Genomic DNA, 25,076 nt, shown 5'->3' with positions numbered 1-25,076 from the left:
GGGCCAAGGCAATGGAGAAGAGCACTGAGGCCACATGCAGTTATAGCATATGCCCCCAACTTTACCTTTACCTTTTACAAGTGACTTGAAAATGCAGATATTTATCCCCCTGTACAAGTATCGACAATGCCATATTCTCGTGGTGAGTGAGTCAATAACTCCATATACCAAGCCAATCTGCCATAAAATTTCTTGATGAGATCTGCTGTTGTTCTGCCTGCGCAAACAAGATATATATGTGATGTTTTCCAAGATATCAATATCCTTGCCACATACAAGAACAGGCAGACAGTTTCATCAAGTAAGCCTCCAACTATCTGTATTTTGGTCTAGGCCAAGGAGATCTGGAGTCTCAAGGGATTTGCCTCCTAGTGCAGAACCTCGAGAGCCATAACCAGAGCCTCCAGTGACTTCATGAGAATTAATGTATCATCAAATAAAACAGGAAGCACAAGTGACTTGAAACGGATTATTATTTTTCTGTACAGGTATTGAAAACACCATATACTAGTGCTGAGCGAGTCCATAACACCGTACATCAAGCCAATCTACAATAAGACTTCTTGATGAGACCTGCCATTGTTCTACACTATGCTATAAGATATGTGATATTTTCAAAGATATCAAAGTCCTCACCACACACATGAGCAGACAGTTTTATCTAGTAAGCCTACAAACACTTGTATTTTGGTCTTGCCCAGGAGTGTTCCAAAGGCTCTGCCTCCTCATGCAGAGCCTCGAGAGCCACCACCAGAACCTCCAGCAACTTTGCAAGGTTTACTACATCATCTGCAAAAACTTTTGCATTTCCATCAGATGGTCCACAACTCTGCTTAATACCCAGTCCATGCAAGTGTTGAACAGGGATGTTGCAAGGCCAATGACCTGTCTTGTCCCAGTATTCACAGGAAAGAAGCTGGACTGCCCCCAAACTACCCAACAGTTAACAGCACTCAGTCCCAGAGAGCAGGCCAGTCAATAGGCCAATGATCCCTGCAGGAACCTCACGAGTCACAGATCCTAGAGTGCCTCATGATGCACTGAATCAAATGTCTTTTTGAGATAGAAATGGGCTGCATGCATCCCATATCCAAACACACATCAGCACTCCACCATTATGATGCAGTTAGCTGTTGACTTGTCAGACCTGAACCTGGACTGCTCAGGATCTTGTAGCTTCAGCAGCTGTTTGTGAATCTGCAAAATCAATAGAAAGGCAAGTACCTTGGTCTTGCCCAGGGCTGTCCCAAGGGCTTTGCCTCCTCATGCAGAGCCTCGAGAGCCATCACCAGAACCTGCATGTGGCCTCAGTGCTTTTCTTCATTGCCTTGGCCCTTGAGCCTGTGGTGGTTGATAACCCATTACCCCTGGACACAGGGCCAGTGTTTCCAGGGAGTAGGTAGGAAGACACCTACTGGAACGGGCATAAGCCACTCCTGGTGAGGTATACACTCGGCCCTTGATTTAACGGATTAAATACGGTTTTGACGTTTCTAAATCCGGTGTCACACCAGACAAATCTACCCAGTCTCCTTTCTAGCTCAGAACAAATTTTTTTTAATGCTCCGAGTGTCCAGGCGCATGTGTGCGAGCGGCCCCGGCCGTGCCCTGGGCTTGAGCAGCTGACGGGCGGCTGATGATGGTGGTGGTAATGATGGGTGTCGGCAGCGTGACCCCCGCATCGGCGCCGCCCGGGCGGTGCTTTCGTTGGAGTCCGTGTGTGTGTGGCTGTGTTTATTGTGGGCCCGGGCTCCTCAATTTGCTAACTCTTGTTTTCCACGTGTTGTGCGGGACTTCTTTCTTTTCTTCCATCTCTTCTTTTTCAAAAAGAAGAGATGGAAGTAATGGAAAGGGGTCCTGTGCAACATGTGGAGGATGGGAATTGGCAAATTGAGAAGCCCAAACCCATAATAAATACAGCCACACACACGTGGGCCCCGATGGGGAATGCTGTTCGGGTGCCGCCGATGTGGGGGCCTCGCCGCCGACGCTCATCATCACTATAACCGTCATCAGCCGCCTGTCAGCTATTCGCACGGCTGGGGCTGTCTGCACGCGTGCGCTCGGCCGCCCGGATGGGTGGCCAAGCGCAAGATGTCGACAGTTTTCAATATTCCCCATAAAGGCGAACACACACTATACGATGCGTCCTGCCCGGCGGCCAAAAAGTGGGCGGAGCTAAAGGCCATGAGGCAGTGTGTGTGTGTGTGTAATTTGTGCGGCGCAGCCTCACGACATGGCCTGATGGCCTTCTGTTTAGGGTTTGATGTTTCTAAAGCCGGTGTCACACCGGACGAATCTATGTTCATTTAGATTTTGTGGTCCGTTAAATCTGAAATCTGTTAAATTGGGGTCCGTTAAATCGAGGGTCAAGTGTATATGGGAATCGAGGAGGATGCTGCAAGCCCTCCAAAGACCTTTCCAGTGTCCTCATTTTCTGTTTCCCTATTGTCTCAACACTAGAAAGTAGTTCAGCATACTCTCTAAAGATAGATCCTCTTTCTTTCCACACCACACTACATACATGCTAAACACACACCATTTCCCTCCAATTTTTTCAAATTAAAAATGGCTACACAACAAATAGCCTCGGAGTCCCCGCCTGGAGGGTTAACACAAATTCCCCCAGGGAGGACTTCCCTTTCGGCTGCCGATTGAGAGGTGTCTTGAAAACACCTCAGACCTCTTTCTCCTATCAATTTCTGCAACATTCCCAGTCTTCGTTCCAATACCTAATCTGTGGAGCACCATCTCTCCTCCTCTAAACCTCACCTTCTCTTCCTCATCGAAACACAGGTCTCAGGGGCTACTCACAGTAATTTCTAATCTGTTCCCTCCTACTATCTCTTTCCTAAATTTCAATCCAAAGCTGGATGCTGCATCTATGTACGCAATGACATTACTTGCTTTCGTGCCCACGACCTTGACTCTTCTGAATTTTCCACCATCTGGCTAAGACTTCATTGTCACTCTATTACTAAGTACAGTCAAGTCGCGTATGATGCGGATTCGTAAGGCGCGGTTTCTTATGATGCGGCATGGTTTCAGAACCATATGTTTAGATCACGCGGGTAAAACCATCTATGACGAGGTTCGTGGCCTTGCTAGGTTGGATATTTTTTCCAAGGGGGTAAAATCTTATGATGGCAGTTGGGTTGGTTTTTGGGAGGATTTCTCTCTCTCTCTCTCTCTCTCTCTCTCTCTCTCTCTCTCTCTCTCTCTGCACATTTTTGTATTCAGTAGGTTACAAATTATTCTCACTATCAGAATGATCATATAGCCAAAATTTATAGATATAGACAAGAAGAACGTTCGCAGTCGGCTGCCGTGGCCCCCTCACTCAAATTCCAAGTCACAGTCATGCACTCCCCAACCACTCCACATCTCTTCCTGTCACTCTTTTACCCCTCCTATCCTCCTTTTTTCATGTAAAGTGGACCTGGCCCAACTGTCTATTCTGGCAGGCAAAAAAGAAAGCGATCTGGCTAACTAGCCAACTAAAATCTACAGCAGGCCGCTTCTGCACATCAGCCTGCTGGAAAACTGACTTTTAAAAATCTAAATTGGTGTTCCCAGAGCCTTTCCTTTCTTTTGCTTTTCTCGCTGCCCAGTCCAAAAGGGAAGAAATCAGAGACACGGTGTATAAAGAAACTAACTAACTCCCAGCCTGCTGGGAAACCCATAGGCAAGATTAAATTCGCCTACTGACGTACGAGCACTAGGAACAGAGGACATAGTAAAAAATTGAGGAAGGGAAGATGCTTGAGAGACAAAGAAATATAGCTTCCCACAAAGAAATATAGAGGTTTGGAACAGACTAAGTGAGGATGTAGTATCGGTGAGAAGTGTGCAAAGCTTTAAGGAAAAGTTGGATAAATGTAGATACAGAGACGGGACCACATGAGCGTAAAGCCCAGGCCCTGTAAAACTAAAACTAGGTAAATACACACACAAACACACACTCTACCGTCGAGATGGAATATGGAGAAGGAAAAGCAGAAACAGTGAGTGTAAGCTTGGAAAACAAGAATAGAGAAAGGATGATGATTGCAGTAACATATGAACCACCAAAAACTACATCATGGAGTAAAGAAGAATATGAAAACATGATTGATGACACCATACAGAGTTTGAGGAGATTACTTAAGGCAAACAAAGGAGTAATACTAGTTGGCAATTTCAATTGCAAAGAGGTTGACTGGGAGAGGTTTGAGAGCAATGGTAGTGATGTGGCATGGGGGAATAGATTCTTAAATTTAATGATGGAAAATTTGATGATACAAAGGGTGAAGGAAAGCACTAGATATAGAAGAAACGACGAATCGGCAAGACTGGATTTGGTGTTGACAAGAGAAATTCACGTGAAGGATGAATTGAGGTATGATTGCCCCCTGGGAAAACGTGATCACGTGCTCATAGAGTTGGAAATGGAGGAGGGAGGAAGGGAACAAGACGAGACTAATAGATGTGATAGATTAAACTATAGGAAAGCAGGGGTGGAAAACCTCAAGAAGTTTTCTGGTGAAATGGATTGGAAAAAGTTAATGAGTACAAGCGAAGTTCAAGGAAAGTATGATATTTTCATGAGGGCGTACAACACAGGTGTTATGAAGTTTGTACCAAAATACAGACTGAGGGAGAGGGCTAAAAAGGACTGGTTTAATGCAAGATGTGCAAAGGCAAAAGAAAAAGGAGACAAAGCGTGGTCAAGATTGAAAAGAAACAAAAACCAAAGAAACAAAGAAGACTTTAAGGCAACGAGAAATGAGTACGTGAAAGTGAGAAAGGAAGAAGAGAAACGATATGAAAAGGATATTGTGGAAAAGTGTAAAGAACAACCTAAACTATTTTATAGATTTATAAATGGAAAAATTAAATCAAGAGAAACAATTGAAAGACTGACTGAAGAGAATGTAGAGATCGAGGATCCCAAAGGCATGGCGGAATTATTTAACAAAAATTCCAGCAAGTGTTTACCAAAGAATCATTATTTAATGAACCACAAGAAAACAACTTAGGTGTATATATGGAAGAGGTCAAAATATATAAAGAGGAGATAAAAAAAAAAATACTGAGGGAATTGGGAGAAGGGAAGGCCGTGGGCCCGGATGGAGTTTCAGGTTTTATACTTAAAGAGTGCAGAAATGAGTTAGTTGGCCCGATATATGACATCATTAGGTGCTCAATAAAAACTGGCACAGTGCCTAGGGAGTGGAAGAGGGCAGAAGTGGTACCTATATACAAAAGTGGAAAAAAGGAAGAACCCCTAAATTACAGACCGGTGTCTCTGACCAGTGTAGTATGCAAAATATGTGAGAAAGTAATAAAAAAACAATGGATGAGATTTCTAGAAGATCATAATCTAATCACAAACAATCAATATGGGTTTAGGAAAGGCCGCTCATGTGTGACAAACTTGCTGAGCTTTTACTCAAGAGTGACGGACAAATTACAGGAAAGAGACGGATGGGTGGATTGCATTTACCTAGACTTAAAGAAAGCATTTGACAAAGTTCCACATTCAAGACTGCTGTGGAAACTAGAATATAAAGGAGGATTGAGAGGGAAAAGGAAGTGCTGGATGGAAAGCTACTTAAGAGGAAGAGAGATGAGAACCGTGGTTAAGGACACTAGATTAGAATAGAGAGCGGTGGAAAGTGGAGTGCCCTAGGGGTCGGTTTTAGCACCAGTACTCTTCCTAGTCTATATTAATGATATGCCAGAGGGAATAAACAGCTACATGAGCCTGTTCGCAGATGATGCTAAACTGCAAAGACATATAAGAAACAGTGAAGACTGCAAGGAGCTGCAAGAAGACCTAAACAAGATTTGGAAATGGAGTCAGAAATGGGAGATGAAATTCAACGTGAAGAAATGTCATGTTATGGAAATGGGAAAAAGTGTAGAAAGACCAAAATGGACATATAAAATGGGAGATGGGGAAATATTAAAGAAAGTAAATAAAGAGAGAGACCTGGGAGTAATAATGCAAGATTATATGCAACCTGAAAGTCATATAAATTGGATCTTCAGTGATACATATAATATGGTGAGAAATATAGGTATAGCATTCCACTATATGGACAAAAAAATGATGAAAAAATTAATTACTACTATGATCAGACCTAAACTAGAATACGTGGACACAGTGGTGTAGTCTCCCCATTAGAAGAAACACATAAAAGAACTAGAAAGAATACAGAGGATGGCAACAAAAATGGTTCCAGAACTGGAGGGACTGACATATGAAGAGAGACTAAAGGAAATGGACTTACCAACACTAGAACAAAGAAGAGAAAGAGGAGACCTAATACAAATATATAGGCTACTGAGTAAAATGGAAGAAGTGGATAACGAGAAATTGCTACTAAGAGAAGAATCTTCCAGCAGGAATACTAGAGGACATAGTAAAAAGTTGAGGAAAGGAAGATGCTCAAGAGACATAAAGAAATATAGTTTCCCACAAAGAAATATAGAGGTTTGGAACAGACTAAGTGAAGAAATAGTATCAGCGAAGAGTATGCAAAGCTTCAAGGAAAAGTTGGATGATTACAGATACGGAGACGGGACCACACGAGCGTAAGCCCAGTGTTATAGTAGGATATCAATGTATTACTATTATTATTTAATATCACCATGAATTAGGCATACAATTGTCAATGGAAAATACCCACGACAGATAGATCACGCCACCTTATAGGAATGTCGTCCGTCAGTGTTTACCGTCTCAGTTTTGTGTACTTTGCACTCTGATGGTGCGCAGAGGTCACCTTGACATACGTGACCAATTGTAACAATTATTTTCCAACCTGTAACTCGTCACTCCTTCACTAGAGTCCGACTGACACACAACGACAGTCACTCTCGCTCCGACGCTTCTTGTACATAAAGGCTACGAATATAATTCGCCTTAAGGAAGCTGAAGTCTTAATCAACACCCTTTAAACGCCCCCCGACAAGCCTGTTACATTTGGTTGGCAGCGGTGACCACCGCGCCTGTGCCTTCGCTACCTCGTTCTCCTCCAAGCCACGAGAACTCACCAACAAACTCCGGGGACAGGCGTAAAAAGGAAGGAAGGAGTCACAGTCCTGCCGTCCGCGGCAACGCACCAGCCGTCCGTGGCAATGCACCAGGCGCCAGCTACAAGCATCTCACCCGGCGCCAGCTACAAGCAACTCTACAGGCGTCCAGCCTACAAGCCTCGAGCACACCCACAGCAACTCTACAGGCGTCCAGCCTACAAGCCTCGAGCACTCCCGCAGCAACTCTACAGGCGTCCAGCCTACAAACCTCGAGCACTCCCGCAGCAACTCTACAGGCGTCCAGCCTACAAGCCTCGAGCACTCCCGCAGCAACTCTACAGGCGTCCAGCCTACAAGCCTCGAGCACTCCCGCAGCAACTCTACAGGCGTCCAGCCTACAAGCCTCGAGCACTCCCGCAGCAACTCTACAGGCGTCCAGCCTACAAGCCTCGAGCACTCCCGCAGCAACTCTACAGGCGTCCAGCCTACAAGCCTCGAGCACACCCACAGCAACTCTACAGGCGTCAAGCCTACAAGCCCCGAGCACACTCACAGGCCTACGCAGCCGAAAGCGAGGGCCACAATCTACAAGCCGCTCCCCCGCTTCAAGCCAGCACTGCTACGAACACTGCAAGCCACTCCACGATACGGCAGAAGTATTCACACCAGCACCAGCATGCCCCGCTGACCTTGGAACACCCCACATGCCCCTCGCTCCACAGCTGGCGGCAACACCGCCGCTGCTGGGAGCATCGGCCCAAACCTCTTCCGGCAAACAGTCAGCAAGGGTACCCGCAGACATCTCCCGGTGACTGCAAGCTGTTACCACTACCGTTTCCTGCAAGGCGTCTTCTCAAGAGGTTACACACCCAAGTCGTCTTATCTGCCACCGCGGCCCATCTCTTACTATAACCAGAACGCTGCGGCCATCATACGTCTGGCGGCACCCATCTGCTGCCGCTCAATTCGCTGGGTCAGCAGTTTTCAACCGCCATTACGAGTCCTCCGATGTCCGCCCATCCCTCACCTCTCACCGCCGCTGTAGCCGCAGCCAAGGTTTCCTGACGCGCCTACAACGACTGCACGTACCCCAGGGCATCACAAACCGTCGCCCTCTCCACTACATCAGCTGATTAATCTTGGTATTTGTGGATATTCCCATCTTGTCAAAATATGCCGACTCAGCTTATTTCTTTATTGTCCGTGCAGAGGCACGACTTTTTTTTATTTCTGTGTTCCTAATACTGTTAATCAGTCATAATTGTGAGAGTAACGTTCATTCGCATACGATATTGATTCTTTCTTATTGTTTGCTAGCGAGTATATTGAGTATAGTGTGAGTTCCCTGATCAAAGTTAATTTTCATCAGTGTGCCCTGCCTCCGTTTTCTTTTCACCGCTCGAGAGAAAACGTGAGCTTCAATGGTATACTCACATAAAATACCACTTTGTTTATTTAGTTATTCTTTCATATACCTATATCATTATGGCATTCCATTATCACCTTAACTTCAATTACGTCTAAACAGGCACCTTGCTAGCCATTCTTGCTTGCCTTTTTAGGGTTTCAGCGCAAACCATTAATTCATACACGTTCCGTTAATTGGTTAATATTTACAGCTCTCAACATATGCTCCTATTTTGTAAATGATTTACACCATAGTATGAACAAAGACACTCGCTATCTTGGCGACACCTTTAAACAGTTGGCTCGTCCTTCAAGTGAGGAGGAATTGGAGCAAGGTGCAAACACCGGTGATTTAAATGTGGTAAATTTGCGATCGGGGGCTACGTACTCTTCCCTCCCAAGGGATAGCGCCCCTTCACCTCTGGGTTCGTCTGAATACTTAACCCCCACTCAGCCGATCAAAATGCCTGTCGATCCACCTCCCCTCCCTCCTCCCGGGGCCCCACCCCACTTCCCCCCGCCCCCGATTCGGGTCATTCCAACTCACGCCAGTATTCGACAATTCTCGGGAGGCGAGACCGACTTTTCGGCGAGACAGTTCCTAGATTTGTGTGAATCTGCCATTGTAAATTCCTCCATTATGGAAGATCATGATAAAATCGCCTTCCAGGCTCTCGGGCACTGAATTTGATGCAGTCCTCAGCGTTCGCTTCGGTGGACATTGGTGTAAACTATGATGTTTTTAAAAGGAATTTCATAAAAATCTTCAGGGGCAGGAGTAAACCAAGCATCGTTAGACAGATGGCACACACGGTTGAGTCCCTCCAAAAAATTCCTCAACAAAGCCAATTTGGGACGCCATGATTGAGGCAACGGTTGAGTCCCTCCAAAAAATTCCTCAACAAAGCCAATTTGGGACGCCATGATTGAGGCAAATCAGCTGGCGGTTGACTGTGTCAAGAGCCTAGAAGGTGCGTTCTGGCTTCCAGGGGGCTGTTTGCAAAAGCATCAGGTGAAGACAGCTTTTGAGTTGTTTTTTTACTTATTTCATATTTCAGAGAAGAACCGCCATTCTGCCCTTCCTTTGGCCTTCAAACTGAGCGGGAAGTTGGTTGGCTTCGTCTCAGGGTTAGAAGTCAAGGTTCAGGAACACTCTCACCATCAACCCCTCGCAACGGCCGCAGCATTGCAAGCACAAAGTAAGGCATCTCTCACCTGTAGTTTTTGCAAGTAATCAGGACATTCTGAACATTCTTGTTTTGCAAAACGTAGGGAATCAACACATTCAAGACAGGGCACACATTGGAGAGGTCTTCCTCACAGAAGATGTGCTCCTCGTAAAATATCCATATACTTCCTTGACCAACACAACTGACACAATCAGGATAGTCTCAGAAAAACTACTCGGCATGGCAGACGCCATACGGGCTACCATGACTAGGGAATCAAAGGCACCTTCTAGTACCAACTCTCTGACTCTTTTTCAACTACTGGAGGATAGGATTCTGTTCTTACGGGGAAAAGTTGATGAGGTAGACATGGATTATAGTTTTCACTCAGTTCACTCTCGGGTAAAGAGGGGGTTGCTCAACATCATTGGGTCTGCCTCAAAGTTCCTTTTCGGTATGGCTACCGACGAGGACGTTCGCGATTTGCGGGACCACTACGCTCGTGTACTTTCCTTTGCTGCTCGAAATCGCAGGGTGATCAACGCCAATTGTAGAAAACTTGCGCAATTGCATACTAACATTGAGGAACTGCTAGAGCAGACAAATAAGATGGTAGAGGTTATCAACATAGTTGTCAAACAGATCGACCAGGTGAATCAGTTTCTCCTCCTAGATCAGGCCTTGCATGTATTGGAAAACGTCATTAACTCCATCGCAACGGCAAATCAGCAGGTTATTAGCAACATGGTTGATGCAGCGCACAGTGGAGTCACACCTGCCTTGTTCCCTCTACACGATTTGAAAACGACTGTCCAGATCGGGTATCAAAATTATAGCCTAACACCTTTATTCACCCCAGACATGAGTCAATATTTTTACCCCTTGATTGAGTCCAGCCTCACCCCCGATGCCATAATCATTCATGTTCCATTTCAGACGGCGGACGTGTTTGAGGCACACGAAATTGTCCCGTTCCCTTTTTCAGCAAAGGACAGTGTGTTAGCCCTGGACACGTCCCCGTCTCTTGTTCTAATCGCGAAGGATTTCGCTCTGTATTCAACGGGTAGCTACTCACTCTTGCAGTATTGCAAGGAGATGGTCTTCGGGCGATTCTATTGCTCTGCGTCTCTCTTTGCCTTCCTACCAGTTCGGGGAGGGGTATGCAAGATCACCCTCACCTGCATGAACGCGTCTGACGCTCTTTCCCTGTGCCCTTACAAGCAGCTAACACCAACGCCTGTTTTCCATAAGAACTTTCAGGGTCTGCATTATTTTTATTTCCCTCAGTCATTCTATATATCGGTCATCTGTCCGGAGGGTACCACTTATCAACGGGTTACTGGTCACTATGCCATAGCGGAAGCATGCTATATCCGCTCCACTAACATAACAACATACCCGTCCCGAATCCGTCTGGTTTTCATGGCCAATATTTCCCATCGAGTGTTTCCTCTACGGTCTCTCGATGACATTCACTTCTCCAGCATCTCGTATGTGACTAATTCCCTTAATTCATTGTCTTTCGCAAACAAAACAGAGTTTGCGGAAACCCTGGAGGAAACGCTGCCTGATTATTTGCATCTCCCCTACCTGTACCCTGGATTTTTTGTACCGATGTTTCTGATGTTCGTCAGTCTCGTCGTCATGTGCTACCTTATTAGGAGGAACTCTGTCCTGCACGGTTATTTGGTTGTGAAGACACGGCGCCTGGATGTAGGGAGGCCACTGGCAAGGTAGTTTTTCCTTTTCTCAGACAAGTCAGGGGACTAAAACCTGGCTGCTCCTATACTTAACATTGTACTATGTTTCACTACTGTATTTTTTTTTAGGAGCTAGATCAACGTTTCATTATCTGTAACTATGCCAGTTGATAGCTTCTTATACATGTGTCCTTATATTTATCTTTTGAGAGATTTCTTATATTTCATGTCACACACGTTGTGTTTTACCTCTCACTATTTATATTATAACTCCACATATGTTCTTACATAGCCAGTGTTTTAATGTAATTGTACCATAGGCAGTCTGCTTGACAAACTCCCACTATGTATGTTCATGGTAACTAGACTGCTATTTAGATTTCTGTATATCGCGAGGTCGCGATCACTGGTAGGTGACCGAGCAGTGTTATAGTAGGATATCAATGTATTATTATTATTATTTAATATCACCACGAATTAGGCATACAATTGTCAATGGAAAATACCCACAACAGATAGATCACGCCACCTTATAGGAATGTTGTCCGTCAGTGTTTACCGTCTCAGTTTTGTATACTTCACACTCCGATGGTGCGCAGAGGTCACCTTGACATACGTGACCAATTATAACAATTATTTTCCAACCTGTAACTCATCACTCCTTCACGAGAGTCCGACTGACACACAACGACAGTCGCTCTCGCTCTGACGCTTCTTGTACATAAGGGCTACGAATATAATTTGTCTTAAGGAAGCTGAAGTCTTAATCAACACCCACACACACACACACAGATGACGTGTCCATGTCACGCAGCTGTTTCTTCATATGCGACCATAAATTTTCAATTGGATTGATATCTGGGCTGTTTCCAGGCCAATCAGGAAAAAAGGGAACCTCACAATCTGTTAACCACTGTGTAACAGACTTTGCAACATGTGCAGGGGCTGAATCCTGCATGAACACTTTTGCCTTTGTTTTTTCAAAAGAATCACACAACACATCACTCAGAAGCTCTAAATAATTGTTTTGGTTCACCTTTTCATTAGCAGTAGGAATCACCAATTCACCAACTCCATGATAGGTAAAGCAGCTCCAAACCATAAGTGATGCTGGGTGCTTGACAAACTTAGAGGTGAACTTAGGATCCAGTGGGTCGCTGCCTGGCCTGCGGTACACACGTGATGAATGGGTTCCAGTGACAGTAAAAGTTGCCTCGTCACTCCATAGCACAGTTTTCCACTGCTCCTCACTCCATGCTAAGTATTTCTTGCAAAACTTGATTCTCTTGTCCTTCTGTAGTGCATTTAACATCGTTTTTTGCGGGCATGGTAACTCTTGTATCCTAGGTTATCATGAAGCAGCTGCAGCACACTCCTCAGAGACACATCTTCCAGTAACTGTGGGTTTTTTGCCTTTATTTCCCGTGCTGTCAGCCGTGAATCCTTTAAAACTTGCCAGGAAATAAGTGCACGGGTCCTCGAGGTCGTCTTACGAGGCCTCCCAGACTTGGGAAGTGAGGCGAATGCAGAACATATGTTCTCTCTCTATTGCAGCCAGGCGGCTACTGAGTCGAGGCTACCACTGGGTGCCCGGGCGGTAGAGCATGTAGGGGTGCCAGTTAGTGGTATAAAAGCATCAGACAGTCTTGCTCTCTGAGGAATGGAGTTATGAGCCTCCTTCACTTTCCGCGAAAACAAATGTTGTTGGCCTTTTGGCGACAAAACCGTAAAAATAATGACAAACCTAATACAGATAAGTTTATAGTTTATAACATATATATTGTCTGGACCTTGTCTATATGGAGTACATGTAATTTGGATGTAAATTCATGTAAGGAAAAGGACCTCAAGAGAGTCTACCAGCACTACAGGCAGTACCTAAAAAAAATAAAAAATAAAAATGCTGTAGAGGGGGAGGGGCAGGGGGGCCAGAGTCCAAGTCGGAAAATTTTAACTAAGACCACACCCCTGGTTGATACCTGTGCAGAAGGACAAAGATCTGGATCTTCAAGTCCCTTGTGCTTCCTGTCTTACTCTATGGTTGTGAGACATGGACACTAAATGGAGACTTGGAGAGGCGGATTGATGCCTTTGGTAATAAATGTCTACGCAGAATCATGGGATATCGCTGGAATGACTTTTTGTCAAACCGGCGATTACTCCGTGAGACTGATTCGACATATATTACCTGCATAGTCCATCAACACCAACTCCGGTTATATGGGTGCCTGGCGCGTTACCCTGAAGCTGATCCTGCTCATTGGGTTGTCTCTGTAAGAGACAATCCTGAGTGGAGGAGGCCAAGGGGACGCCCACAGAGTTCGTGGCTTGAGCAAGTCAACAGATCCTGCTGGGATGTACTCGGGTTGGGAAGGGGGCCTGCATGGAGACTCGCCCGGAGGGACCCCCGGGCTTGGCGTCGTAGGGTGGGTGAGGCGACGTGCCCCCCGGCGTATGCCCCCATTGATTGATTGATTGATATTGTACTGTCTCCACCAGTTCTTTTCATCCCTCTCAGATACTGTCCATTTACAAGAACCTTGTCCACCTTCATATGGAATATGCATCTCATGTGTTGTGGGGGCTCTACACTCAGAACTCTGCTAGACAGAGTGGAGTCAAAGGCTCCTTGTTTCATCAACTCTGCTCCTAATACTGATAGTCTTCTACCTCTTAAATTCTGCCACAATGTTACATCTTTTTACCAATGGTATTTTCATGCTAACTACTCTTTTGAAATGGCTAACTGCATGCCTCCCCCTCTGCCTACTTCACACAACTTTCTACTTTTGCTCCTCCCTATTCTATCCCCATTAGGCAAGAGTTAACCAGCATCTTCATCTTCTCTTCCACTGGTAAACTCTGAACAGCCTTCCTGTTTGTATTTCTTCCTGCCAACAAACTTCTTCAAGAGTATCAAGACACCTCTCCTCCTGACCTCTCACTCATTTTTCTTTTGATGGAGCAGTGCCTAGTGTTTTTTTTCCCTTGAGCTGTTTCTCTTACACTAAAAAAAGGAACTTACCCAAAACTAGGTTTCCCAACATGCATGGCAGCTCATACTATGTTTAGTTTACAAGCACTGCTGGCCTCACCTCACCCCCTTGATGCAAAAGTAATTTTTAATAATTTTAATGGCATTTTGTTTGTTTATGTAAAAAACAGGGCACATAATGGCTTTGGGAACCAATTAATGATAAAGGGAGGAACATGACTGTATAGTAGAGATGGGCAATGAAAGAAGCTGTGGCATGTATGAGAGACCAAAATTATCCAGTGTTGAGAGACGAGTAGTCAAACAAAATTGGTGGGATTGGTCTGTGAAAGAATATCTAAATAATGTGTAGTTCACATAACTTTTATAATAAAAATCAGTACTTTTACCCTCTCAAAATGATTATGTATTAAGTGAATTAGTAAACTGAGGACATATTGTATGGAAAAATAATGAATATTTGATCATTACAATTACCATATTTGACGGCTTATAAGACGCAATATTTTTTGCCCAAAAGATGTCCCAGAAAATCATCTTTTGTCTTATAAGGTCAAGGGTTAGGTTCGGGTTACTGGCTACTGAAGTTTTAGTGCTGCAGTGACCCTTAAATTAAACCACAAACACCTTTGTAAGTGTAAACAAGGTGGCGATTGCTTCTACACCAAAAATGGCAACTCTTTTCTAAAGTAAGAATGTAAAATAAATTTATTTTCCCACTTCCTTATGTTTTAAAAATGTACTAAAATATTACAACAACAAGAATTACGATGTAGAATGATAATAAAAAATATGATGTACACACTTTACACCTGTTAGCCCTCTGACAATATTGCTGTCTACACTATATTTGTTTACATTTCAAAGCAGGACTTTCGAGTCTCTAAGAAAGACCAGTTCTGGTAGGTCCCATCAAATATTAAAGTTTTTAAATGTAAAATATTGGGATTTAATAAGCATCTGGATGCATATGAAACTTTAAAAATGACCTGATTGAGGAAAGGGCAATGAATGTCAGGTGAAAACCCTTCTTCACCTGACATTTGTAGTTTAATCTTTTTATTTATCTATTCTTTTTAAATGCCTGCCCAAACTGAAGTGCGTTTTATAAGCCATCAAATACGGTACTTCCTAATTATTAATATGATAAGAAATCTTCAAAGTATAAATAGATGTAATTCTACTTACTCGTAGCCAGATTTTTCCTTCGAAGGGTTCCCCTTCCCATGACCAATTGTGGACCCATCGAGGTTTCTTGGCAGTTTTCACCTTGCTCTGCTTCCCATCACTCTTCTTCCGTGACCCAGCATTGATTGGCAGTGAAGGGCAGAAGAGGGAGGCACTGTTAGACTTTGGGGGATCCTCTTTACTGCGTGATCTTTTTCGTCCTCCACTAACCACCTCTGAGTCCACACTAGATGTGTCACTTTCATTTATGTCTTCCTTCAGGTATGACAGAAGACTTTTTTTTCTATTCAGTCTTCCATTTGGGGGCGATCGACGTGAGGTAGCCTTGCTGGACTTGGCAGCTTTGTGTGATTTTGAGGTCTGATTTTTCCCTGTGGCAGTGGTCCTGTTGGCACTCTCAGCAACACTAGTCTTTGTACTAGAGGATGTAGCTCCTTTCCCACTGACCCCAACACTCTCCCCTCCCCTTCTTTTACTATTGTTATTTGAAGTAGGTAATTTTTTTTCAGGAACTTCTTTAGATTTTGATTTAGATGCAATTAAACTATTTTTGGGCACTCTTTGGTCACTTGGCAATCCCACTGTGGATTTCTTTACATCACGCAAAGCCTTGGTTGGCTTTACATTGTCTGCCAGACCTGTAGCTTTTGATGGGGAGGGCAAATCAAACTTTTTTGGAATGGAACCACTCTTTAAAGGTACTTCACCAGGACTTTCCATAAGTTTGGTCTTAAAGTGAGAAATGTCTTTTGGGCACATTTTAAGGGAAGGCATCTTGGCTGGCCCTTTAGGGGACACTTTTTCAGTCTTTATTTTTGGTAAAACTTCAGTTTTAATTTTCACAGATCCAGTAAGTTTAATATCTGACTTACAATCCACTGTCTGTTTTGAAGGTGAGGAGGGGCTATTAGATGACTGCAAAACTTCTTTTTTTCTCTCTTCTGAATGTGATCGCAGCATTTTGTAACCTTGAGAATTTTCATCTGCTGACTTATTCTTCTGGCTTTCCCTTTCATCTAAACTTTGAATAGGCTTTAATGGTGAATTACTTATTTTTGTTTTAGGACCAAAAGTAACAACTGAGCTTGTGTTTGATGTTTCTGATGTGCTAGTGTCACTGCTTGCATCTCTTGTCTTGGGAGGCCTCCCTCTTTTTCGAACTATTGGGGCCAGGCCTGTCTTAACATCTAAAAAATCAGATTCTGATTCTTCTTTATCAGAGTTGTTATTTGTTACAATATTAGAGGGTACTTCAAATGAAACTGCATTGGTTTGAATTGTAGGAACATTCCCCATGATATTTGGTTTTAAATCTTTGGGCTTCTCTTCAGATTTTACCAATAATTTTGGGACACTACTACTTGTGGAGGATTTTGGCTTAGCTAAGGGAGCAGTGGCTGCTTTTGCATTTGTTGGTGTGGGTATGGTTTGGCAAAGCAAGTGCCTGGTTCCTGTTCGCTGGTAACCCTGCTGTGAGGTACTGTTGTTGGCTGCACCTTTGGTTCCTTCAGCATCCTTGCTTTGTGCTACTTCAGTATGTGCGTTCATGTCTCTTACAACAGAGGTGATGCCTCCTCCTTGACTAGTGGAAGGTGGTTGTGTAGAAGAGCACATATCAGCTGATGTGCAACTGTTACTTGTTGTTTTTGACTGTATAACATTTGGAGACTGGCTGTTTCCCAGGGGTGATGATATAGATGTGGCAACAACACTTAGGGAATTTGAATTAGCCTTTACTGCACTAGCACTAAGGCCTTGCACTTTATTGATGCAAGCATCATCCATGGAAAGGGATGTTGGTACTTCAGTTACATTGCTAGAGGCACAAGACACAACAGTGTCAGAAGGGATTCCTGATTGTGTTGGACTCCAGTTTCTGCTTGATAAACAACCTGCACTTGGTAAAGGAGAGGTTCCTGGAGAGGGCATGGCAGTGTTTGCAGATGAGGGAGGTTCTGTTACTTGTGCAGGAACTGAACTGACTTTTCTTTTCTTTGCAGGAACACAATCTCTAATTATTACACCACTTTCATCCATTGGAGGCACTGAACATGTATTTTGCATTCCATCTTTATGTGAACTCCCATGAACTTCAAGTGCTCTTCTTGGTTTTGTGGCTTGTGGCTCATTAACTGTGAGATCTATGGCATCTTTAGCATTATGAGAAACAGATTTACCATTATTTACTTTATTTGTGGTTTTAGGAAAGTGTTGCAGCCCCTGATTAGAAGAAATTTTATGAAAAACTGTTAGATTTTTGCACATTTCATTTGATGGTGGTAAACTATGATTTACTTTCTCTTGACTATCTTGAGAAGATTGTATTGTAGGGAGAGATTTCTTTGAAATATCATTAAAAGGATTTCTTGTTGCATCTTTCATATGACTGGCTGGGGCAGGGATACTTGGAACACTAGTGGGGCTGCAAGTAAAGCCTGTGGATACCCTAGGAACGCCTGATACCACTGCTGTGTTGATGTGGGTAGAAGCTAGAGTGGGTTTGGGCACTCCTGTGACAACTGCCATCATGACTTTGGTTGATGTTGAATGAGACTCTTGGCTACTGGTAGCAACTGTATGGGATAATTGTGGTGAAATGATGGGGGTCTTCTGAGCACTTGATACTGTAGTTACTGTGGACTGTGTATTAACTAGATGAGGTTTAGTTCCATCAACAGTGCTACCTTGGATGGACGCTTCAGTTCTAGTGATTTGTTCTTGTGATTGACTTTCAGTTGTACTAACTTCAGCTATACTTTCTACAGCTTGTGGCAAACAAGGTATTGCTTTATTATTGGACCAAGTCTGGGTCACTTTGTGATAGTTACTTGAGGCATGGGTGGTTGTGGCCCTGGAAGGCAATGGTTCACACTGAGTTGGTCTTATTTCAGCTGCCTTTGTACATTCTGATGGAGGTGGTAAAGACTGGTATGTACTCATGGCCACAGGAGTTGCAGAAGTCTGTGGTACACCAGTAACTACCGCTGTAGTGACATTTGTAGTAACTACACCAGTCTGAGGTATGCCTGTGATAATGGCTATTGTGCCTTGTGTTGAAGTTGCTGCATGATGAGGAATGCCAGCCATCACACCAGCTGTGACCTGTGTGGGGGTCACCAAGGACTGAGGTTTACTTGGGTTGACAGTGGCTGTGGTATGAGTGGGACTCATTACAGGCAGAGAGACCTGAGGGGTGGCTGATGCAGGTATCTGTGGAGTTGAAACTGTCTGTGCTAAAACAGGAGTTCGATCAGTTGGGGACACGATTGGATGCGTCCTTCCAGTCACATCCGTTGTAAGTGGGGGTGAGAGGTTGATTGCAGTCTGAGGAACTCCAGTAACAACAGCAGTGGTGCATGTGGATGCCTCAGGAGAGGCAGATGAGATGGGTTGTGGTGGTAAAGTTGTTGCCAAGGATGCCTCACAAGTTATGGTTGAAGTACTACTATTAGCTGTGGCTAACTGAGGCATAGTACCAGATGCATAAGCAGACACATTTTGATGAGCAGGTACTGAAGGCTCAAAAATCCCAGAAGCAGTTGTGCTTGCTTGTGCTGGAACAGTGTTGGCCTGGGAGGCATGTGGAGCCCCAGGATTTAGGGGCACAGTAACACTGATGGGTGCCATGGCCACCATGGTCGTGGCGGTGGTAAGTTGAGGCTGAGAAAGAGGCACAACGGGAGGCACTGGGGCAGGCACTGGTGGGGGGACACTGGGAGGGGGAGCGTTGACTGTCTGCGATTCCTGGGGTGGGATCAAGGTGACTGTCTGCTGTGGCACAACAGCACCAAACACTTGGATAGTAGGCTGAGTGCCAGTGGTCATTACAGTAGTAAGAGGACCAGTCTGGTATACTGAAGGTGCACTACAACCTTGTGGAGTTTCATTGGGGGAGGGCTGGGGCGGTTGTTGGGTGGGGCGATACGAATACTGATACCCTGCACCACCACTGCCACCACTACTGCTACCACAACCACCACCACTACCACCACCTCCACTGCCACCACCACCACCACCCTGGCCAAGTCCACTGCACTGATTAGAATTGCTTGAAGCTTCTGACCCTCTACCACTACCAGTAGGGGGCCAGGTATGCACGTTTTTTGAATCCACTGGACAGCATATTGTACTCTGTGAGGAGGGTCCTGCAACAAGATAAGTGATTTTATAAAAAAAACTTTGCTAATAGAGTTTGTTTTAAATAGAAATCATGAAAATATATATATATATATATATATATATATATATATATATATATATATATATATATATATATATATATATATATATATATATATATATATATATATACACACACACACACCCACACATATATATATATATATATATATATATATATATATATATATATATATATATATATATATATATATATATATATATATATATATACTACACACACACACACAAACACACACACACACGCACACACGCACACACACAGTAAGCAACATGCTAAAAATTATAAAATATACTAAGCTAAATACTGTTATAGCACATGACTGAAATGGTAAACCCAAACATATTAAGCATTAATCAAGTGTAACTAAGCACAAGCAATAAGCACAAGACAATCACAAACTGTCCAAGGGCATGCATTTTTAGTCAAACAAACAAAGGGGCAAACAAAACACACCTATGAGGTTTATCTTAACAATCGTACCCGTGGGAGGATACGCGAAGACCGGTGTATATTCCGTGTAGTGATATGTGGCGTACGCAGGGGGGTGAGGACCGTTGGAAGTGGGAGGTGGGGGGGGAAGAGCAAGTGCCTGGGGGGGACCCTGGGGAGGAGCATTGGGCACACACAAAGTGTAGGAAGTGTAGCTCTCCTGAGAGTAGTGCATGCCTCCTGAAGGTGGGGGGGGATAAGAGTACTCAGAACTTGAGACAGCAGGGGGGTACTGGCCCCCAGAGTATGTGGGAGGATAGAAGTGATAAGTAGCTCCTCGTGGATAGTACTTGTCATAAGGTGCCACATGTGGGGCAGGAGGAGGGGGAGGAGGTGCAGGGGCAGGATGGTAACTGTAGGTATGATACTGGTAGGGTGGAGAATAAGGTTCAGAGCCAGATTGGCTGGGAGGAGCCTTAATTGGGAGCGGAGGAGAGGTGAGCCTCGGAGGAGAGGAGTAAGGGGGGGCCGCTGCCACTGGTGAACCTTTGGGAGCCTTGTAGGGGCCGGAGCCATCAGAGGTGGTGGCTGTGTAATTCGGTTTGACTGGCATGGGCCCACTCACTGGCTGGTAGCCTGCAAGGAAATGCAAGGCTGTCACCCAAAGCAAACACACAGAATCAAAACACACTTCCAGTGTGCAAGATGCAATCTCTCATCTCATAATGCGTCAAACTTATCACACATAAACACACAGAAAACATAGCTTTTATTTCTAGGAAAAAGATTATATGTAACAGTAAGGATGTGTAATATGAGAATCTTGTAAAATAGCTTAATGTCTGAGTGTTACAAGATAATTTCAATACAATGGAGTAAGTTTTAATCAGTGAGTTTAATAATTTAATTATGAGTATAATGTTAAAATAAATAATTCAAGAAACTTTTGTGATCAAAGAAATTGCATTACAGCCTCCAAAAACATTTTTGACTGTTCATTTAAAATCATTTGGTAAGATTCATGTGTTACATCCAGAGCCTGGTGATAAGTGATGCTGTATCAGCCACATTTGGCAACACTGGTGCTCCCATCACAGAGCAGAGACCAAAACTTGGGCCTTTTTCAATAGATTTGCAGTGTTTAGTCCTGTCCTTTATACAGTTTATGTACACACACACACACACACACACACACACACACACACACACACATACACGCACACATCCAAATACACACACACACACAAAAAAATCTCACACATCCAAACACACACAAAAAAAAGCACACAAACTTACACACACACACAAAAAAAAAAATGCACACAAAATCACACACACACACACAAACACACAGAGACACACAGACAGAACATCGCACCAATTTATAAAAGTGGAGATAAAACTGAACCATTAAATTATAGACCAGTCTCTTTGACAAGTATAATGTGCAAGATTTGTGAAAGTATAATAAAAAAACAATGGGTGGAATATTTAGAAAAGGAAAACATGATAAATAAGGGAGAGTTTGGATTCAGAAAAGGGAAATCGTGTGTCACCAACTTACCGTAAACCGGGGTGACTTCAGACAGTTTTCAAGTTTTTTTTGCTTATGAAATTTTTGTTCCTAGGCCTAGGATCTATGCTGAGTGTGCATTTACTCTATTGTTAAGGGCTATCATTACATGGTGCAACATCTTCACGAAACTTAATAGTTTTTGTGCTAAGTGAAAAAATATGGGTGTCTGAAGTCACCCCATGTCTGGAGGGACTTCGGACACCCTTGAGGGGACTTCGGACAGTGGCTACATTTCATTGGGTTTACGTATCTGAGCCTGTTCGCACATTCCGGGGGTTACTTCGAACACTGTTGAACCGGGAAAAAAAATGGCAAAAATCTTGGGAAAGAAGTTCCCACATTTCAGGTCAGTAGTAGCAGGGAAGTAAAAAATGGTCAATAATTTTGAAAAAAATGTTATTACAAAAAAACTATAAAATGTAGAGCACAGTTTTAGCTTTTGGAAGCTTAATGATTACATAATCACCACAAGAAATTTTTATTATGGTAGGGCAACATTCAAGTGTGTTAGGGCTCTTTGAAGTGCACACTATTTTACATCTCATTTATCAGATTTTATCATGATGCATTTCACTAGAAATTTATTCTTGTATATGTTATTTTGTAGCTAAGTACTTCTATTTCATATTTTCATGATATGTAGAATATTCAACATCACTGGACTGGCACCCCACCACCGCCGCTATGGACTCAAAAGTTACCTTGAGTTCATCTCTGGACGGGCTCCGCGCGGGGCCCGGGCTCCATTGATGATGTCACTGACGGTCGACGGAATAGTGGGAACCCCCCCTTAGTCACCCCACAATATGTAGTTATACTTAGGTGTCCGAAGTCACCTCATTTTGAGCCATTTTTCAATATGCCTCCATTTAAGTGACATTTACAGGTGTGTAGGATATGTTAAGCACCCCTGAATCATTCTAACTGTTCTAGTTAAACATATTTCTGATTGTTTTCTCTAGTTTTGATGTTGCGTGTAATACAGATCGTTCCTGCTAGAAGTTTTCCAAGGGGGGTAAATTTTACGAAATCTCAAAAACCCATATGTATTGTGCTTGTTTTCAAAACAGAAACGTGTCTCAAGAAAACAACATTCTTATTCAAAAACTATAAGGCAAAAGACAAATTCTGACACTAAAATCATCTAGCTTGTTGCAACTGGCTACGAGTTATCAACTTGTCAACTTTTTATCCACTTTTTGTCCGAAGTCACCCCAGTTTACGGTACTATGTTTCTACTCAAGAGCAATAGACGTGGTGCAAGAGAGAGAAGGATGGGCTGATTGTGTATATCTCAATTTGAAAAGAGCTTTTGACAAGGTTCCACACAAAAGGTTAATCTGGAAACTACAGAAATGGGGAGGAATGGGCAGAAAGATCATTGAGTGGAAGAAGGATTACTTAACAGGAAGAGAAATGAGAACGGTGATTAGAGAAGAGAAATCAAACTGGAGGAGAGCAGAGAGTGGAGTTCCTCAAGGCTCAGTTCTGGCACCAATAATGTTCATAATATATATAAATGATATGCCAATGAATATAAAAAGTTATATGAGCCTTTAAGCAGATGATGCAAAGCTAATAAAAAAAGTGAAGACAGAGGAAGACTGTGAAAAACTGCAAAAAGGCCTGGATAGAGTGTATAGATGGAGCCAGTTATGGGAGATAGAATTTAATGCAAACAAATGCCATGTTATGGAAATGGGAAAAAGTTAAAAAAGACTGAGGAAAACATACAGGATGGGAGAAGAAAACTTAAAGGTGGTACATGAAGGAAAAGATTTGGGAGTAACTATGCAAGACACACTATCCCCAGAAAAGCATATAAACAAGTTATTTAGAGAAACCTACAGGATGATACAAAAAATAAGGGTATAATTCCATAATATGGACAAAGAAATGATGAAGAAAATAATAACAACACGGATAAGACCAAAACTTGAATATGCTGCAGTTGTGTGGTCGCCTCACAAAAAGAAGGATATCAGAAAGTTGGAAAGGATACAGAGAATTGCAACTAAAATGGTCCCAGTACTCTTGAATATGACATATGAAGACAGATTGAGGGAGATGGACTTGACGGCACTGGAACAAAGAAGGGAGAGAGGAGATCTGATCACACTGTATAAGTTGGTAAATAAGTTTGATGAGGTGGATAGAGATGATCTCTTCTCAAGCGAGAATGCAGGGGCTGAGAGGACATGAAAAGAAACTTAATAAAGGAACTTGTTTGAGTGACTTGAAAAAGTATAGCTTTGCACATAGAAGTGCTAACACTTGGAACAGCTTACAGGAAGAAGTGGTGGAGGCGAGCAGTGTCCACCAAGTGAAGGAAAGGCTGGATGAATGTAGGTATGGAGACAGGACTATTAAAGCTTAGCTCGGGCCTGGTAGACTACAAATAGGTAAATACACACACACACACACACACACACACACACACACACTCCGTGCTGCAACTGGTTAAACTGGGTGAAATGAAGACCTGGAAAGTAGAACATGAAAAAGCTAATGTAGACTTCAAGGAAGTAATTGAAAAGCAACTGAAAGAAGAGAAGGAAAACATAGAAAAAAAGATGGTCCAAGTTTTTTTTTTAAATGAAGATTTAGTAAGGGATGTGGCGGATAAGAAAAAGTGTAATATTTGGATTGAAAGAGAAGAATATAACGTTTAAACCAAGAAGGGAAAAGGAGGAACTAAAATCAGTGAAGGACTTACTGAAGAACCTAAATTACGAAGAAGTACATAACCTTGAGGAGGTGGAAAAGATCGTTAGGCTGGGTCCTTAAGTAGAAGGTATAACTAGACCAGTTAAATTAAGATTGAAATCCCAGCAGGTAACAGAGGAAATATTGTATAGAACAACTAAGCTAAGGGAAATAGATGAATGTAAGGAAAATGAAAAGAAAAATAGATGAATGTAAAGAAAAATAGAAATGAAGAAGGAAAAAATGGAATGAAATGCAAGCAGAGGTATAGGAAAAAAATAGTGCAAGATCAGAAGAGGAAGAAAATATTTTTTTTTTAGAGTTTTGGGGGACAGGGTGAAGAAATGGTACATAAGGGAAAAGCCAAAATTGAACAGAAACTAGACAAAACTGGAACAATTAAGGGTTTAAGTGTGATGTACACCAACAGAGATGGGATAATACCCAGAAAATTGGAATTACAAGATTACTTAAAGGAAAAAAACAAAAAAACAAGATTGTGTGATTAACGGAAACAAGGCTAAAAGAGGAAATTCAAATTAACTAAAATGTATGGAGGAAGGATAGGAGGGGTAAAGGTGGTGGTGGAGTGATGATAATGATGAGAAAGGAGTTGTTGGTGAAATCAGTAATATATGGAGAAGGAAAGGTGGAAATAGTAAGTGTTAACTTGGAGCAT

The 25,076-nt window shown here is 43.0% G+C and overlaps 1 protein-coding gene across 5 annotated transcripts in view; it reads right to left on the bottom strand.

Annotated features, from left to right (window-relative positions):
- LOC126995362 (uncharacterized) overlaps positions 1–25,076 on the bottom strand; it is a 252,694-nt gene that overhangs the window by 13,378 nt on the left and 214,240 nt on the right. For 3 of the 5 annotated variants that reach the window (XM_050854838.1, XM_050854840.1, XM_050854839.1), the window contains 2 exons: positions 20,140–20,751; positions 15,483–19,627 (listed from right to left, as the gene is read on the bottom strand). In XM_050854838.1, the coding sequence (XP_050710795.1) occupies positions 15,483–19,627; positions 20,140–20,751 (4,757 nt within the window). The remainder of the gene's footprint in view (positions 1–15,482; positions 19,628–20,139; positions 20,752–25,076) is intronic. The other 2 variants (XM_050854841.1, XM_050854842.1) reach the window with 2 other exon arrangements.

This window comes from Eriocheir sinensis, chromosome 8, assembly GCF_024679095.1.
Source record: "Eriocheir sinensis breed Jianghai 21 chromosome 8, ASM2467909v1, whole genome shotgun sequence".
In the NCBI taxonomy this organism is placed as follows: Eukaryota; Metazoa; Arthropoda; class Malacostraca; order Decapoda; family Varunidae; genus Eriocheir; species Eriocheir sinensis.
Note: the sequence above shows the minus strand (reverse complement) of the source record. Positions and strands in the feature narration are given on the sequence as shown.